The following is an 18,057-nucleotide window of genomic DNA, read 5'->3' as shown; positions in this document are numbered from 1 at the left end:
CGGCTGGACTTGTAACTGACATCAAAGGTGTACTCCTGAAACTTCAATGCTTAGCAACCAAGTCGTCGAGTGGGGTCTTTAAAGGAGGACAACCAGCATAGTGCATGGTGGTTTGTGATGACCGAAAATGCATGGCCAAACAAGTATGGTCGAAATTTTACAACCGCCCAAACTAAAGCGAGGCATTCCCGTTCAGTGACGGAAAACTTGCGCTCTGAAGGGGAGAGGAGATGACTGGCATAAGTGATGACGCGGTCTTGTCCTTGTTGCCTCTGGGCAAGGACAGCGCTGATGCCGTGTCCGCTAGCATTGGTACGAACTTCAGTGGCCACAGACAGGACAAAATGGGCCAAGATGGGTGAGGTGATAAGTAATGATAAGGCATCAGCTTGTTCAGGACCCCACGAAAATGATATGTCCTTCTTCAGGGGTTCTGTTAAGGGATGGGCTATGACAGCGAAATTCTTGACGAAGCGTCTAAAATAAGAACATAGGCCAACGAAGCTGCAGATGTCTTTGGTCGAATGTGGTACTGGAAAATTTTTCACGACACGAATTTTGTTGGTATCAGGCTGTACGCCACGAGCACTGACAAGATGGCCGAGCAATGATTTCATGACGGCCAAAACTGCATTTTGATAAGTTTAGCTGTAGGCCTGCTCGTCGGAAAACATCAAGAACTGCCGACAGGTGTGTAAAGTGGCTCTTAAATGTCGGAGAAAAAACGATGACATCATCTAGATAACAAAAACATGTGGACCTTTTGTAGCCACGGAGGAGAGAGTCCATCATCCTTTCAAACGTTGCTGAGGCATTACACAAGCCAAATGGCATCCCCTTAAATTGAAGAAGTTCATCCGGTGTAACGAATGCGGTCTTTTAGCAGTCCAGGTCATCTACAGGAATCTGCCAGTATCCTGACTGTAGGTTGATGAAGGAGAAGTAGGTAGACCACTGGAGACAGCCGAGAGCATCACCGATTCTCGGCAGAGGGTAGACGTCCTTTCACGTGACTTTGTTCAAGTTACAGTAATCTACGCAGAAGCGCCAGCTACCGTCCTTCTTTACTAGCACGACCGGTGATGGGCAGGGACTCCAAGAAGGTTCAATAACGTCTTTTGCGAGCATTGTTTAGACCTCGCGCTGAATTACTTGCTGTTCAACATGGGACACATGATAAGGACATCATCTAATGGGGCTGGTGTCTCCAGTATGGATACAGTGAGTGACGACAGATGTCTGGCCCAAAGAGCTGTCATCAAAGTCAAAGATGTCGCGATAAGACATCAACATGTGCTTGATATTGGCAGCCTGTGCTGGAAGGAGGTCAGGCGTGATCATCTTGGTAATATCACAATCGGCTGTATGGCTTGAGGTGGGGAAAGCAGTGGGGAGCGAAGGATCGCCGGCAACTAATGTAGAAATGGCATACTCATTGACAGAAGAGACATTCGCCAGAGTCATGCCATTTGGGATAAGTTGCGTGCACCAGCTGAAGTTCAAGACGGGAAGGGACACACGGTTATTAGAAACAGTGAGAATGGTATGGGGAATGGCTACATTTCTGGCCAATAGAACATCAGCAATGGGAGTCAGGACATAATCGCCATCGGGAATAGAAGGGACAGACATCAGGTCCACATATGTAATGGATTGAGGTGCCAGACGGATGTAATCCACGGAACAAACCCAGTTGACGGGCAGGCGGAGCGTCACAGTAGCAAGGTAGGTTAAGATGAAGCAATCCAGTTCCACAATCGATAAGGGTGGAGTGGGCAGGTACAATGGAGGTCTTCAAGTCCATGCCTAGGATGAGCTGATGGAAGCAGTGCTCGAGCACAGCAAGTAATGCAGTCGTACAGCAGCCGGCAATACTTATTCGTGTGGAGCATATACCAAGGGCGTGAAGCGTTTCCCCGTCAGCGACTCTGATGAATAGTAACGTGGGTAGCAAGAGGACCTTCTTAAGCCGACGGCGAAGCTCCGAATGCATTACCGGTATATGAGCCCCCGTGTCAAGAGAGCAGTGACAAGTGTACCATCCACCTTAACGTCAATTAAGTTGCGTCTAGTCAGCACTCTGGTCAGAGGATTTTGCAGACGAGTCGTCAATGCAGCTTCACCTCCGGAAGCTGCATCGTCTAGTTTTCTGGGGGCAGATGTCCAATTGGCAATGGAGGGCGGCGGAATTGTGGAGAGCAAGATGATGGGCAACGAGATAACGGCAAATGGTACTGGTGGCCACACGAAGACGGTAAATGACAGTGTGATATGGTTGGAGCGTCATCACTGTTGGCCTGAGGGGACTCTCGGTAAGGCTGGAAGCGGCCAGGATCGGTCTCAGGGCGACGGTTAGGTGCATAGGGCGCATGGGGCCAAGACCACTGGTTATTGCAATAGCGGACGACGTTACGAATCCGACGGCAATTAGAGCAAATGGGCCGGTCGTCAACAGTCCTCCACACGGCCGGATTGCGGTGACGTAGCCTCTGGCCTTGGGCATAGGAACCTGGGAAATGGTCAGTTGGGCGGGAGAAAGCGAAGGGGCACACATAGTCCAGGCCAGCATTCGATAGCTCCTGACAAACGATGACTTGGACAAGTGGTATCATGGTAGCGCTGGACTCGCAGGCACGGGGGCACTGGGAAGCAGGAGATATAGCCTCAAGTTCACGCCAATGATCTTCGTCACATGTTGCGTGGTTAGCAGCAGCTGTAACGCAGGTACGTCTTCGCATGACGATGTTGCTGCCGTGTGGGGAAGTCGGGTGAACTGATAGGCAACGCGTCGGCTTTTGGTGTTTTCAAAACGCTTGCACTCATCAATGATAGCATCCACCGTGTCACAGTACTTGAAGATTAACACTGAATGAACCATCTGCTATCCCTTCTAGGACATGTCCCACTTTCTCATGCTTGGCCATATATACCATCATCCACTTTGTGGCAAAGGGCCAGCACATCGTGTCCTGTATTAAGACACGAAGGATTCCATTGATGTTTGGGCACGTGATGCTAGCTCCTCCTTCGCGGCCAAGAGACTTACTAAAAAGAGCACACATCTTTTCCTTGCAGGTGTCCCAGCTTCCAATTTTCTCTTCATGATTCTGGAACCAGACCCTTGCTGTCGCTTGAGGATAAAATAGGATGTAAGCCAACATGACCGTATCATCCCATCGGTTGTTCTTACTTGCACGCTTGTAGACTGCCAACCACTCTTCAATGTCGACATCATCAGTTCCACAAAACGTGCCTAGGTCTCTTGGCTGGGCAACGACAATCGTTGACGTTGCCACTGTTGCAGCAGGAACCGTCTCTTCTGTCATTGTGGGAAGAGCCACATGTCAGCCGCTGCAGAGCTCCGTTGCATCGAGTTGGTACCTCCGCAGCTCCACCAAAAATTTGACAAAGATAAGACTAGGCAAAAAAACAATGGAAAATGTATTTATGTAAAATATAGAGAGAGAAGCCGAGATGGCGGAACAACAACCACACGAGTGCTTCTTCGATCCTCTTCATCCCCTCGCTTGCATCTTCTCCATGTACACGGGAATGGCTGGTAACAATTCCAAAGCAATGCTTTTACTTCCGATACAACTTGTCATATGCATGACCAATAAAAATGCATAGCAGAAATGCAAGGATGTGTAAAAATAACTTCAGAGCAATGGAGGTCTTCAATAACAGTAGCAACAGACAGCTTCACTATGGCTTCATTACCGTAACTGTGAATTCAATGACTCAAAGTTCACAGTCTGTGGACCTTGAGTCAGTAATTCATTAGTCAAAGTGGTTTCCTTGGGCAAGAGTGCAACAAAACATTTCCTGTGCACAGTGTGCAATGTGCCTAAAGCAATAAAAAAAATTGGGTATGTAGGTGGCAATACATTATTGAGACCAAGCAATGCTGAATCCACCATTGATGAAAATCATTGTGCATATTCATAGACATCAGCCAAGCAAGCAAAACTTAATTTTCTCCGTTCAAGCCTATCTGACGGTGTAAAAGACCAGCATTGCACTTTCACCACTGCTCAACCCTGCATATAATGTAAAAAGAGTGTTTTCAACTGTATGGACACACCCCCATATGTAAAGACTTTTGAGCGATACTTTGTCCCATAGTGACACCTAGCCATCTTTTCTAGAAGAACATTTTACACTCCCGACATTACCGAGACATGTGACCAAGGGTGTCTTGTTCATTGATCCATTATGACGCTTTGAAAAGTTGCCATTATACCTAGACATAATGTCAATGAATACAGTCTGAAATTTGTAGTGTGATCGAAATCTGGTCATTATAACCCATAGATCATTATGTGTGGAATTGTTAAAACAGACTTGACTGTATTTTCACTTAGTATCTCAAAGATTCTTTCCTTTACTATATCTCCTTCAGGCATCATGTGCACAATAGCAAATGCCAAGACAGTGCATCAAAAGCAAAAGCACTGATGTCAATGATATTTAGAACATCACGCATACTTCTTGGAACACTTCTGATTCCGCCTGTGCTGCAAGTTTGAATAAAACATGTAAATTGTTATAGTAAAACAAGTTTGATGGTAGTGGGCTGGGTGCTTATGCTTGGTGTCACTGTGTTGTCATGTAGCAAGTTCACTACTTTCACTGTTCGTTCTAGATTCTGTAAACTTGACAAAACTCACTGAAGAAATTAAAATTCTTAATCTCTTCAGCAGCTGTGTTTTCATGTACAAGAACTGGGGTGAAACCAAATTTTTAATGGTCAGACTTATTTGGCACAAGGAGATATGAAAACAAGGATAATTCAACAAGAAGGAATATATGATAAAAGTATGCAGTGCACCATAACTTTTCTGCAATTTGTTTCTATTTATTTATTTATTTATTTATTTATTTATTTATAGCTTATATAAGGATGCACAGGGACTTGTCGTGAGGTCCTTTTTGATATTCACGAAAAAAGGTAGCACTGCTGTGTAGCCCTACACGATATTCATATCATTTTGCTGTGCAGTAGCTTTTCTCAGTGTCTAAGAATTCGATAATAAGCAAAATGTGCGATTTACGATGTACAACTGTTTTCCAAGGAACCACTGCAGGTCTGACAATGGTTTCATTATATACACAACCTCACAATTCCACTGAAATACTACGCCAGGTAACAGTTGCATATCACAAGCACATATGTGTTTGTGCAGCCAATCAATTGATCGATTGAGTTATTATTTTAATATCCCAAAACAACACTGGAGCTATAAGAAAATCCTAGCTTTAGGTATACTGAGTCAGCTCTGCAATAGCCAACTGCTCAATACACGTTGGCAGATGCAACATCGAATAAGCTCCCAATAAACATTCAAGAGCTCACTTGGGCTACACTTATTGAACCAAAAAATGAGCATGCATCAGCCACTCTAGTATCAGCCATTCTTCCATGCTAAGGTCATCATAATAAAAACCTAATACATCACACATCCTTTTACGCAGCCTGTTTATGCTACGCCCAATAAAGCACTGAGATGTCCTCTTACCAAACATCCCCATTGTAAGGAGATATGATTTCAAGAACATACATGCATTCATAACACCCAACTTTTGACTTTGCTAAAATTAACCCTGTTTTGACCTGTTTGCACTGTTTTTATGTAAATACTTTATTCTTGTATCCATACTGCATTCATGTTTCTGGTGCTTAATGGTATTCCTCTTTGTCTTTGCTACGATGTTAGAATTTCCCCTGTGTTTTTCTGCGTTTTTATGTCTGCTGGACTGTGCCATGGTGGTGTTATGCAAATCTCTGCTACTGAGTTTAAAGACCCTCATGCTGAGGATCTTTAGGGGTACTGTAAATAAAAAAATATAAACGAACGTGAACACAGGTTTAAAAACAGTGCACAGCTGCACTGTAAAAATTAATTTAACATAGCAATAAAATAGCAAACACAGTATGCAGCACACAGCTTGCAATGCACAATATGGACAAGAAGCAATATCTAGTATTTGGCAAGAAAATACAGCTGAATTATACAATGAAGGCCTGCAGATATTTTTAATGTGTAGATGTCAGCATAATGCATCCATTAGCTTTTTTTTTTTTCACACAATAAACCAGAAGTGCTCCAGTTACATTGGCTTTATTACGAGCTGCCATTAGCATACGACATTTATGTAGTTAATGGCTGGGTTCCCTCTGTTGTCAGCCAATGAGATGTTTCGCAAAACCTATTACAGCATCTGTCTCAAAAAATGTGAAGGATTAGATAAAACTTCCAAAGTAGGGGTCAAATACAAAATAGTAGATTTCAATATGAATCAAGAAGAAAACCAGAATATTGAATCCAATATCAAAAATTTTAACACAAACTTAAATGCCTACAGATATTGTGCACATGCAAGAAAAGCAGCTGCTGCAAATGCTCGCGAGTCTACTCTCATTAGAGAACTTTAGCATGCCAGGTATTCGGAATACGCAAGGGCATTTGCGTAATACCATATTACTGGACGCTGGTAGCAACATCTTGTGACGCTTCATCTGACCACAATGCCCCATAAAGACATTTTCATTCCATGAATGTTCTTGTCAAAAAGACCAAAGATTTAAAAAGGCAACATCCGCACAATTACACCACTTTCAAAAATTTACACCAGCAGCGAAATAGAATACACTTGGCTACTATATTAGCTCTTTGTTTGACTCATTGAGCTCAGTGCCAGCAATTCAGCCGCTCATGTTTAAGCCTCCACTGGCCCAGTAATCCACCTGCGTATATACCAGAAGACCGGACACGCTAAAACTCTCTATCGCGTAAAAAGTACGCTACCAGCTGTCAATATCTTTGTTACCTAGGAATAAACATGTGCAGTATAGTCCAAACTGATTAAAGAGAACACCAAGTTAGTATGCCAACATTGATTTCAGTTCAGTTCTCAGATGAAGGCCTGGAAGATATTCTCTTTATCAGTACAACGTTTACCCAATGCTTCACATCATGCTTTTGTACATCATGTACAGTCAACCACAAATGTTTATGAACTACGGGATCTGAGAAAAAGCTGCATATCTCCACAGCCTCACAATGCAGCCTGGTATTTGTATTTCCAGCCTCTGCTAGTATATGCAAGCAACACTTTTATGTACGGTTTCACTGGCTACTGTTACAGGCTGCTTGGAAATTCAACATTTTCCGAGATCCTGAGGTCCATAGACTTTTGTTTTTGTTGGCTATACCTCTTCACATCATGCAATGCTTCACCTCATCATGCCTGCTCAAATTTTTTGACTTTCTGTCAAGCTCGATTTTTCAGACATGATATGTGCACACAATACAGCAAATATATCCATTGCATCAGTGCACAGGTAACAGACAGAAAAAAACATTTCTTTCTGTGTGGGTTGTTTAGCAATGGCACCAACTCCATCTTTGTAATCCTCACCAATGTCTCCGGAGCGCGGAAAGCACGGCGAAATGCGTAGTGCCGGTTACCGAAAGTCAACTTCGCCCCTGTACAGCAGTCTTACACGGTGAAGCATACCATAAGTTCCAAGGGGGCAATTGTCACGGGACGTTTCCTTTTATTATGCACGCATGCATCCGCCGCCTCCTATCACAGTATGAGCACCAATACGCCTAATAACTGATCGTAATTTGTAAATATGTGTGAATAAATCTTGTGCAACTTCCCACTCATGCGTTAGCTCAGTGCACATGCACCACTGCAGGTAAGTCCTCCATTCAACTCAAACTTTTCTTTAATTCAAACAAATTTTCAGGCCCCCTTGATTTCGAATTATCAAGATTTGACAGCATAATGTTTGCCTCTTTATTTCCCACAAAGGCACAAAAGCCCCAATTTTTGTGTCTCACAATTCACCATTGTAAGTTCAGGTGTGAAACTCACTTGAATTTGACTCCTATGTCATTGGGATTAATCAGCTTAGCTGTTGTCTCCCCCATGCCAAAGATGCCACCTCCTCTTCTTGCCCCACCGCCCCCCATGAACCCTGCAGATCGTCGCATTGTCCAAAAGAGGAAGCCAAATAGGAGCAGCGTTGGCAGGATACCAATAATGCTCGACCTGGAAGAGAAAACCACTTTGTACTGCCATGCTTTTCCTTTCGGCTACGGTGACTTCGGCTTTTAGCACTAAGAGCCAATACAGTTTTCACTGCATGGCAAAAAATTCCAACTGCAGTGAAACTACATTTTCCTGTACTTAATTATAACATCAACAAGCAGTTAATTGTCATTTTAATGCATTTATTAACACACTTCTCACTGCATGGCAGAAAATTCGAACTGCAATGAAACCACATTTTCCTGCACTTAATTGTAGCATTTATGCTCGCTACGAATAAGCAGTTGTTCAATTCTCATTTATCGCATTTAATAACTCAGTTCTCAAGTAAAAACACTCGACCATGACCCTGAAAGTGAATAGGCATGTAAGATGAGAACAAGGCAATTATATGAGAGACCAAAATAAGTTGTACATTTCCCTTTTCTTTCTTTTTTTTTCCATAATTTTATATATATTGCACATGCATCATCCAAAGCACAAAATTAAAATTGATTTCACCAAATAGCAGGCAGTTTACCCGAAAAAAAATAGATATGCTGATCCCCCGCCCTGAGAGAATCAGCTTAAGCGAAGCTTTCATTGGTGTTTGCAAAGAAAGCAGTTCTTGTTTAGAAAACCATTTGCAAATAAAGAGCACATGATCAAGTTTGACACATTTTCATTGGGAAATGTCTCCCTCAATTTAAGCTTATCCCACTCCGACATGCAGATCACACACATGACGACGAAGGAATGACAATGGCATGATGACAAAGGAATTACAACAACTTGATGACTTCAGAATGATGTCGACTGTGGAACGACTAAAAAATTATTACGGCGGCATGACAACAGAACGACAATGACAACATGATGATGGGATGACAACCATGGCTTAATGACGAAGGCATGATGACGGCAGCGTGGAAATGAGAAATTACGATGACATGAAGGTGACAACATAATGACAACGACTGCACTAATAACAAGAGATGAACAACTGCACAAAGATGACACAATGACAACAGTGAGACGATGACTACGAAGAATGAAGGCACCAAAGTAACAGTGAAATGATGGTGACAACGTGACAACAACAGCATGCTTGTGTTGGAAGTTATGTCTTAGCATATGTACATTGCCTGCCACCCTGGGCCACCTCAGTTTGTACTATATCCGGTATACAGGCTTGACCTATCTCCGGAACCTGCCCATTGTGCAATACAGCCACAGCCATCAGTCACAAAGTGGGAGGAAAAAGTCAAAGAAAGCTGCACTTAAAGTTTTTAAAAGTATACCAGGCAAAAGCAAAGCCTTCACAAGAAAGTGTATTTTCCAATTTTCAATGCCATGCCACAAGTAAAATAATAGCCATGAAAATAAAATGTTTCATGCCGCTAGTAACGAAAAGTAAAATAAATCAGGGTGTGGTGCCTTGACAAAGCAGATTACTTTAAAAAAATATAAAATGTGGTGCATATTGAAAATATCCCCAACTTCATTATTTCTTATCTTTTGTTTTACACCATAGCATCTAAAAATTTGCCACATACATAAATAGCTGTTTATGTCACAAAGAGATACCCCAATTTTCAATGGCCAAGCAGCAAAAGAAACTTTTTTAAATTCGCTACTTCTGTCAATTTGCTAAGGTTGCTTTTCCTCAAAAATAAAAAAAGCACTTAAGTTCTCCTAAAATCTGGCATGTAACTCCTCTTCAACAGTAAAAAGAATATAAAAACATGTTGCATCACTCTCCTTCTGACAAAATTATAGTCAAACTATTGTGTTTACGTGGGGTGGGAATGCCCAATCATTTTGTAGCACTATTTGGAGCAGATGAAATTCCATTTTGAAGCAGATTGGTGCAGACAAATTCTGATTTGGGAGTAGTTTGTAGCACATATATCTTATTTTTGTAGCTGTCTCACATATGCAAATTTTAATTTAGAGCATTATTATAACTGAGGAGGGTAACAGTCACAAAGATTTGCATTTTGCAGCATTAAATAAGTGAAGAGCAGCTTAAAGGTATTTTTTATACTATTTTTGTATTAAGTGCTGGTGAAGCCACTAGAGGTGTATTCCACGAGAAGTTGTGAAGAAGCTAGGGTTAGTGAACTCACAGTGGTTTGAGATATATGACAGTGCCAACTAGCTCAAACCAAGATTCTGCTTGTGCATGACTTTGCTTTGCCACTCACTAGACTCACTAGAAGCACCTAGGGATCTGGAGTTCACATTGAGTGATTGGGTGTAAGCCCCCTCAATCAGCTAAAGTGGGCGTCATTCTTCTGTTCTTGGTCTCTCCTTTTCCTTAATGCCTTACATTGTCACTCACCCTCTCTGTTTGCACATTTTTGAATACACTGTGCCAAACTGCAATTGATGCGATATCAGAATTCACGATCACCGTAGATCGTGGCGCTACACACCGCGATCAAGTGCAACTCTCATGGAGTTGGTGTAAGTCAAAGCAAAACTAAATAAAACAAGATGTGCAACCAGCATGCGTGAATGCTCATGCACGTTTTTGTGGTAACAAGTGCATGAGCATTAGTTTTTCGGGGGACAAATTTGGTGCGGCTGTTTGTGCCACTGGCAGCCAAAATGCGAAAGTTACCTTTACATGTGCTCCGAGACCAATGACACAACACCCTGCACCACGCCAGCGATCCTTCGCTGACACCTCCCAAAGCCAAAGCCGTCAAGGGTGTTCTGGCACAGCACGGCGCAATTTCAGTCATTTTTCTGCTTTCGGTGCAATTTCATGCAGCCATTTGCTAGAGTATCAAAATGGTGCCATTGGCAAAGTGTTCCCACCCCTGGTTAACTTATTAGTAAATAAAAAAAAAGCATTTCATGCAAAGAAAAATGTTTCCCTCTAATCTAACTCCTAGGTACTGAGAGGGTGGTGAACAGGAAGTATTATTCAAACAATTGATTTCAGATATACTGCATTTTCCAGATCATAAGTCACACTTTTGTATAAGCCGTACCCCCTACTTTACGCAGGTTTCGAAGAAACAATTAGTATATTCGTTGCACCAATACATAATATGCACTTATTTTAACTCAGTCACCATAATTAAATGATACGCGCATGTACACTCATGGCGAAATGCTGAACTTACCCATTTCAGGGTACCAAGTTTCCGTAAACAGTTTTTAAATTACTGCAGAAAAGAAAATCAACCGCTACTCCTCTTAGGCGCAGTAAACCACCCGCTGTGGTTGCTTAGTGGCTATGGTGTTGGGCTGCTAAGCACGAGGTCGTGGGATCAAATCCTGGCCACGGCGGCCGCATTTTGGGCAAAATGCAAAAACACCCATGTACTTAGGTGGACGTTAAAGAATCCCAGGTGGTCCAAATTATTCTGGCGTCCCCCACTATGGCGTGCCTCATAATCAGATAGTGGTTTTGGCACGTAAAATCCCACAATTTTTTATAGGTGCATTAAACCAATATTTATTGCACTTTACTCGAAGCGACTGAAAGCCTTCGTCCTCCACACACTGCAAAAACTTCAGTTGCTTCAGCTGGCAGCATCACTGGGTAACCATCAGCCTGAACAAGCTTGAACACACCCATAAAGAAAGTGAAATGGTGACCTAAAGCCAGAAGCACTGTGACTTCTCGCACAGGCAATTTATGACGATAATAAAGTAGTGCTTCTTTCTGTAACCTATATATCTCAGGTGCTACAACATACCAGTAAGGAATAGCAACACCGTCTAGGTACTTATTGTGTCAGTTCCGTGGGTTCAACTTTTACTATAACAGCAAACTATAGCATGGCCTCCAATCATGGAGGCGACGCTGGTAGCCTTCATTGGTGCTGCCATACTGCTGCCTCCGCGCTGCCTACACAACGAGCCCTAGGAGCCAACATCTGTACCAACAATCACTCCCCTGTTAATACAAGACTCATTCAGTTTCTTTAAGAATGCTGCCACACACGGATTCTTGTACTTGCGTAAAGAAAAAAAATTAAAGCCGGTTCCACGCTTGTGAAATCTGAGAAAACAGCGGAGCTGTGGTTCTCCTATGTTTCCCTTGTGATTTTCTTTTGTGTATCTGTTCTTTTCTTGTGGTTATCTGTTCCTGTCTGTTCTTTTCTTGTGATTATCTGTTCTTTTGGTCTGATTATCTATTCGGTTATTGAGTAATTATTGGTTTCATGTGATTATCTTCTCAAATTATTGCTAATGTTTATTACTCAGATCTTGTCATCATTTATCATCTGTATCGTTGCGTTGAGCTAGGATCTGCAGTTCATGTTTCTTAGGCAAACACAGGAGAACCCCCAACACTTCGACAAGCGTGTGCTGACGTTCTAGCCGTTCGGCGTCTGCTGTTTCCGGAGCAGGCACGGGCTGAAGTTCACCGGCGAGCGCACTGAGACCTCCTAACCGTTTGGCATCCATGGCGCGAAAGGCCGCCTGACAGGCGCACTCTCTCTTATATACCCCTTTCCTCTTCCCTCCTCCTCTTCCCTCCTCCTCTCCCACCACCTGGCGCACATTGATAATCTGTGGGCCCAGCAGGGAACCTTCACCTTGCGGACACTCGCTATGGTGGTGGCGCTATTTGTCGGCCCAGAGGGGAACCTTCGCCTGGCCGGACAGACGCACACTGACAACCACGCTCAACGGACATTGCGAGCCCCTAAACAGTTCCGCTGTTAAAAGAAGAACGCACATATTGGTTGCGCCAGCACATGTGGTTTTATGCATAGTAATACAAGTCACACCAGCAAAAATATTGTCACATGGTGGTGACGTTAAGAACACAGTAGCAATACTGTGAAAGGGAAAACTAGATTTTATTGGGCGAACCTGTGCCCACAAAACAGGCTACACTTATAGCACAACGAAAGCGGCGAACACAGTCGGCGATCGTCGAATAATCTGATCAGCGGGTCAAGCGCGTCGGTTTTTATACAGCAGTCGTCGAATGTTCCAGACTAATCGTTCGGACCCGCGTGCCTTCCACAAAGTTCTACACCATTCGCGTCACGCGATGAAATCAGATAACACAAGGTTCGGCGACAACAGACAGCCGGGTAGAAGCATTGATAACTTTCCAGAAACTTCGGATACATGCAGGCGCGTCCCGCGCTGTGCGATTACATTTGTTAGGCGGCGAAACGTGGTTGCCCGATAAAGATAAGTACACGTGTCAATACCCCCCTCTTAAAAAGCATCGACCCGATGCTGCAAACAAACGAAAGTAATAAATAAGCACTCGTAGCAAAGAAAAAAAAACAAAATAAGGAAAGTTCGTTAGCGTCCGTAAAACGGTTTAAGACGCACCACGTGGACCACTTCAGGTCGTGCGCGACGTAGCTGTGAATGCGAAATGCCGTCTGGCACGACCTCATAGTCCAGTGCGCCAATACGTCGGATGACCTTGTAGGGTCCGAAATAGCGTCGCAATAGTTTCTCACTCAGTCCTCGTCGGCGTATCGGGGTCCATACCCAAACACGGTCGCCGGGCTGGTACTCGACGAAGGGTCGTCGGAGATTGTAGTGTCGGCTGTGGGTACGCGGCTGGTTTTTGATCCGTAGGCGGGCGAGCTGTCGGGCTTCTTCGGCGCGCTGGAGATAGGTAGCGACGTCAAGATTCTCTTCGTCAGTTACGTGCGGCAGCATGGCGTCGAGCGTCGTCATCGGGTTCCTGCCGTAAACCAACTTGAACGGCGTGATCTGTGTTGTTTCTTGCACCGCCGTGTTGTAAGCAAATGTTACGTACGGCAGGACGGCATCCCAGGTCTTGTGTTCGACATCGACGTACATTGCTAGCATGTCGGCGAGGGTCTTATTCAGCCGCTCCGTAAGACCATTCGTCTGTGGGTAGTAGGCAGTTGTCCTCCTGTTCCTTGTCTGACTGTATTGCAGAATGGCCTGGGTGAGCTCCGCTGTAAAGGCCGTTCCTCTGTCGGTGATGAGGACTTCTAGGGCGCCATGTCGCAGCAGGATGTTTTCGACAAAGAATTTCGCTACTTCGGCGGCGCTACCTTTTGGCAGTGCTTTAGTTTCAGCGAAGCAGGTGAGGTAGTCCGTCGCCACGACAATCCACTTATTTCCGGTTGTTGACGTCGGAAAGGGTCCCAACAAGTCCATCCCGATCTGCTGGAATGGTCGGCAAGGAGGCTCGATTGGCTGTAGTAATCCGGCTGGTCTTGTCGGTGGTTCTTTGTCTGGCGTTGCAGTTGGGTCTTGGCGTCGGATCACGGCTGCATCGTGTTGAACTGAAGCTGGAACGTCGCGTCGTCAAGTCGTCTTTCGTTGGTGTAATCTTGGCTTCCCGACTTCTTCAGGACGGCGGCGTGTCGTCATTAGGTCGTCGAGATGGTTTCTTCGTCGTCTTCGTCGGCAGCGGAGGATCTTCGTCAGTTCGACGTACAGCAACTGCACCTCCATCGGTTGCTGCTTTTAGTTTTCCGGATATGGACTCGCAGAGCGGCTCCGGGCTGGGCCGCTGTATGGTCGGCGCTGCGGCGACAGGTAGCGGCCTGGTGACGGTGAACAGGACGGTCGTCGAGGGCTCCATTGAGTAGCGGCGAGGTAGTCGGCGATGTCACGTGGGCGTTCTCCAAGCTGTGGACGCGGCGCGTTGACGGCGAACCCTCCCAGTCCCAAGTCGCGGTATGGGCATAGGCGATACACATGGCCGGCTTCTCCGCAGTGATAGCAGAGCGGGCGGTGGTCGGGGGCTCGCCAAATGTCTGTCTTCCTCGGGTAGCTGCGCTGGGCGACGGGTGGGCGTGCTGGCGGCAGCGGCGGTGGTCGACGGAATTGCGGCGTTGCAGGGCCCTGGCGCGGTCGCGGAGGGGGACCTTGACGGCGGGCGACGGCGGCGTAGGTCATCGCTTCTGGCTGGGGCTGCGATGATTGTGGTTTTAACTCGGGAACTCCGAGCGATCGCTGAACTTCTTCTTTGACAATTTCGGCGACTGTGGCCACTTGAGGTTGCGATGAAGGGAAGATCCTTTGAAGCTCCTCTCGTACGACTGCCCTGATGGTCTCGCGCAGGTCGTCGGTGGCCAGTGACTGAAGTCCGGCGTAGTTTGTCAAGCTCGTGCGGCGGTTGAATTGCCGATTCTGCATTTCGAGTGTCTTCTCAATGCTGGTGGCCTCTCGAAGGAACTCTTCTACGGTCGTCGGTGGGCTTCGTATCATTGTGCCGAAAAGTTCCTCCTTTACACCACGCATCAGCAGGCGGACTTTCTTCTCCTCGGACATCTCCGGGTCGGCGTGGCGGAACAGACGGTTCATTTCCTCAGTGAGGATCCCGATCGTCTCATTCGGCAGCTGTGCTCTGGTCTCCAGTAGAGCTTGGGCTCGCTCTTTTCGCACAACGCTTGTAAATGTTTGCAGAAAGCCGCTTCGGAACAGGTCCCACGTCGTCAAGGTGGCTTCTCGATTCTCGAACCACGTCCTGGCGGCGTCCTCCAATGCGAAATAGACATGACGCAGTTTGTCGTCGCTGTTCCAGCTGTTAAATGCGGCGACCCTCTCATACGTCTCGAGCCAGGTTTCCGGGTCCTCGAATGTTGAACCACGGAACGTCGGAGGCTCCCTGGGCTGCTGCAGCACGATGGGGGACGCTGGGGCTGCCATTGGCGTTTCCTTGGCCACAATCTTCTTGGTCTTCTCAGGTAGAAGTCCGTGCTCCGGGGGCAGCTGTTGAAGACGGCGGCTTGCTCGATGTTCCGGGACGGCGCTGGTGTTGTCTTTGCGGTCCGGGCTTGGATTACGGCTTGTCGGGGGCATCCGGTACATGAACGTAAAGCACCTCCACCAGATGTCACGTGGTGGTGACGTTAAGAACACAGTAGCAATACTGTGAAAGGGAAAACTAGATTTTATTGGGCGAACCTGTGCCCACAAAACAGGCTACACTTATAGCACAACGAAAGCGGCGAACACAGTCGGCGATCGTCGAATAATCTGATCAGCGGGTCAAGCACGTCGGTTTTTATACAGCAGTCGTCGAATGTTCCAGACTAATCGTTCGGACCCGCGTGCCTTCCACAAAGTTCTACACCATTCGCGTCACGCGATGAAATCAGATAACACAAGGTTCGGCGACAACAGACAGCCGGGTAGATGCATCGATAACTTTCCAGAAACTTCGGATACATGCAGGCGCGTCCCGGCTGTGCGATTACATTCGTTAGGCGGCGAAACGTGGTTGCCCGATAAAGATACGTATACGTGTCAATATTCAAAAAAATTTTGACTTACACACTGGAAAATTATACCCTGACCTTGACATGGACTTTAGAGCCTGGGACTACAGTCAATGCTCATTACAACAAACCAATATAATCCAGCGAGACATGTCCACTCTATCCAAAATTAGAACTGTGGTATGTTGATAAATGGTGGAACTTTGCATATACCACCATTTATAATTGGATTATTGGAACCTGGACGTGATCGCAAGAATGATGAAAATAAGAAGTAAAATAAATAAATAAAACAGATTTACACGGTAACTGTACAAACACACTAGCAGCACGGCACCTTCCTGTCTACTGTTTTCCGGATGCTGGCTGCCAACAAATGGCAGTCTTCCCAAATTAAAGGCAAGGTTTTCCTGTAGGCAAAAAAAAAAAAATGGGTTCAAGCAATATTTCTGCTGTTGCAGTCAGCTCCTTGCCATACCAGCCAACTGGCCCAAGCCTGTCACCACCGCCGATGACACAAACACTCGATACAACAGTTGATGGAATAAATTTATATGTTAATTTTATCTTTCTGGAAAAGCAGCAGCCACTGTCAAGCCTGTAACATGAATGAGAGCTGCAATATGAGGCAAGCTTAATCTACCTTTTTCATGGCGCGACGGCGCATGCGGCCTGCCCTAGCAGATTAGTCGCGAAACGTTTTGGAAGGGTTGCACACGTGGCCGCGCGCCGGAAAGGCCTCCAAAAAAAGAAATTGCTCGGATGCGCACTGCTGCAAACACTCATGCCGTGTACCCCATGTACCGCATTGAAACTCTACTGGTAGCTCGACATCAGAGCAGTGACGAAGACATGCGTAGCATAAGACTGCAACTCCACTTTAAAATAGGAAGCGGCCAGGGCTTCGTCCGAGTTGTCCGGACAGCACCGTGAGCCAGGTAGTTGCCGCGTTTCATTCATGGCTAGCAAATTTAACAAAAACCCGTGCGTTACACTTGGATGACACTGAAACACACCACATTGTTGATGAAGTCTTCTTGCAGCGTCAGTCCTCACTTGCCAGTTGTGGCAGCGCGTGCTGGACTTCACGTACTTGTAAGGCGCAGCAACACTGGGTCGATAGAAGACCGACAAGACGCTCACACCAACTATTGACCGACTATTGTGAGTCACCGAAACCATTTTATCATACCACGCTGACAACGACACAACCGACGAGCGCGAGTTGTACTGCCACAAGCTTTCTTGTCGACGGCACCGGCAAAATCAGCGTGCCGACTATCGTTCAACCAAACCCCGCGCAATCGTCCGTCGAACCGACAACACGATAGCGACAGCGTCTTCACTTGTATAATTAATTGTGCTCAAAATGAGCCAAACATGCCTACCAAGTTGAAATGCATGAGCTTCAATCCTCTCAAGCCACGCCCATGAAGTTTGAGCCATTTGAAGTCAATTGGATTGCAACGACCAAAAAAGGAAAGATTCATGAGTAAAACCATCATGAGTAAAACCTTGGCGCGTGTACTGTATTTCATTCGTATGACGTACAGACCGCGCATGTGCCAGCTCTAAAACTAAGGAATCAGCGTCTCCAAGGCAAGGACAAACTCAAGAAAGAAAAATTTCCTAGTGTGGTGCACTCAATTCCTTGCACTGTGTATATCAGCCAATCAGGTGAATATGAACGAAGTACGCGATCACCAAAGGGACGTCGGAAACCGGCACACAGATCAAAATGCACTTGCTGAGCACTCAATATCTACCACACACAACATAAACTGGGCAGAGGCACGTGTGATTGCACAAGGAC

General features: G+C 45.6%; 1 protein-coding gene across 2 annotated transcripts in view; it reads right to left on the bottom strand.

Annotated features, from left to right (window-relative positions):
* The window catches only part of Afg3l2 (AFG3 like matrix AAA peptidase subunit 2), a 138,911-nt gene that overhangs the window by 60,858 nt on the left and 59,996 nt on the right, over positions 1 to 18,057 (bottom strand). For both annotated transcript variants that reach the window (XM_050193342.2, XM_050193343.2), the window contains exon 7: positions 7,888 to 8,064. In XM_050193342.2, the coding sequence (XP_050049299.1) occupies positions 7,888 to 8,064 (177 nt within the window). The remainder of the gene's footprint in view (positions 1 to 7,887; positions 8,065 to 18,057) is intronic.

This window comes from Dermacentor andersoni, chromosome 1 (assembly GCF_023375885.2).
Source record: "Dermacentor andersoni chromosome 1, qqDerAnde1_hic_scaffold, whole genome shotgun sequence".
Classification (NCBI taxonomy): domain Eukaryota; kingdom Metazoa; phylum Arthropoda; class Arachnida; order Ixodida; family Ixodidae; genus Dermacentor; species Dermacentor andersoni.
This window is presented reverse-complemented; position numbering and strand designations above follow the sequence as displayed.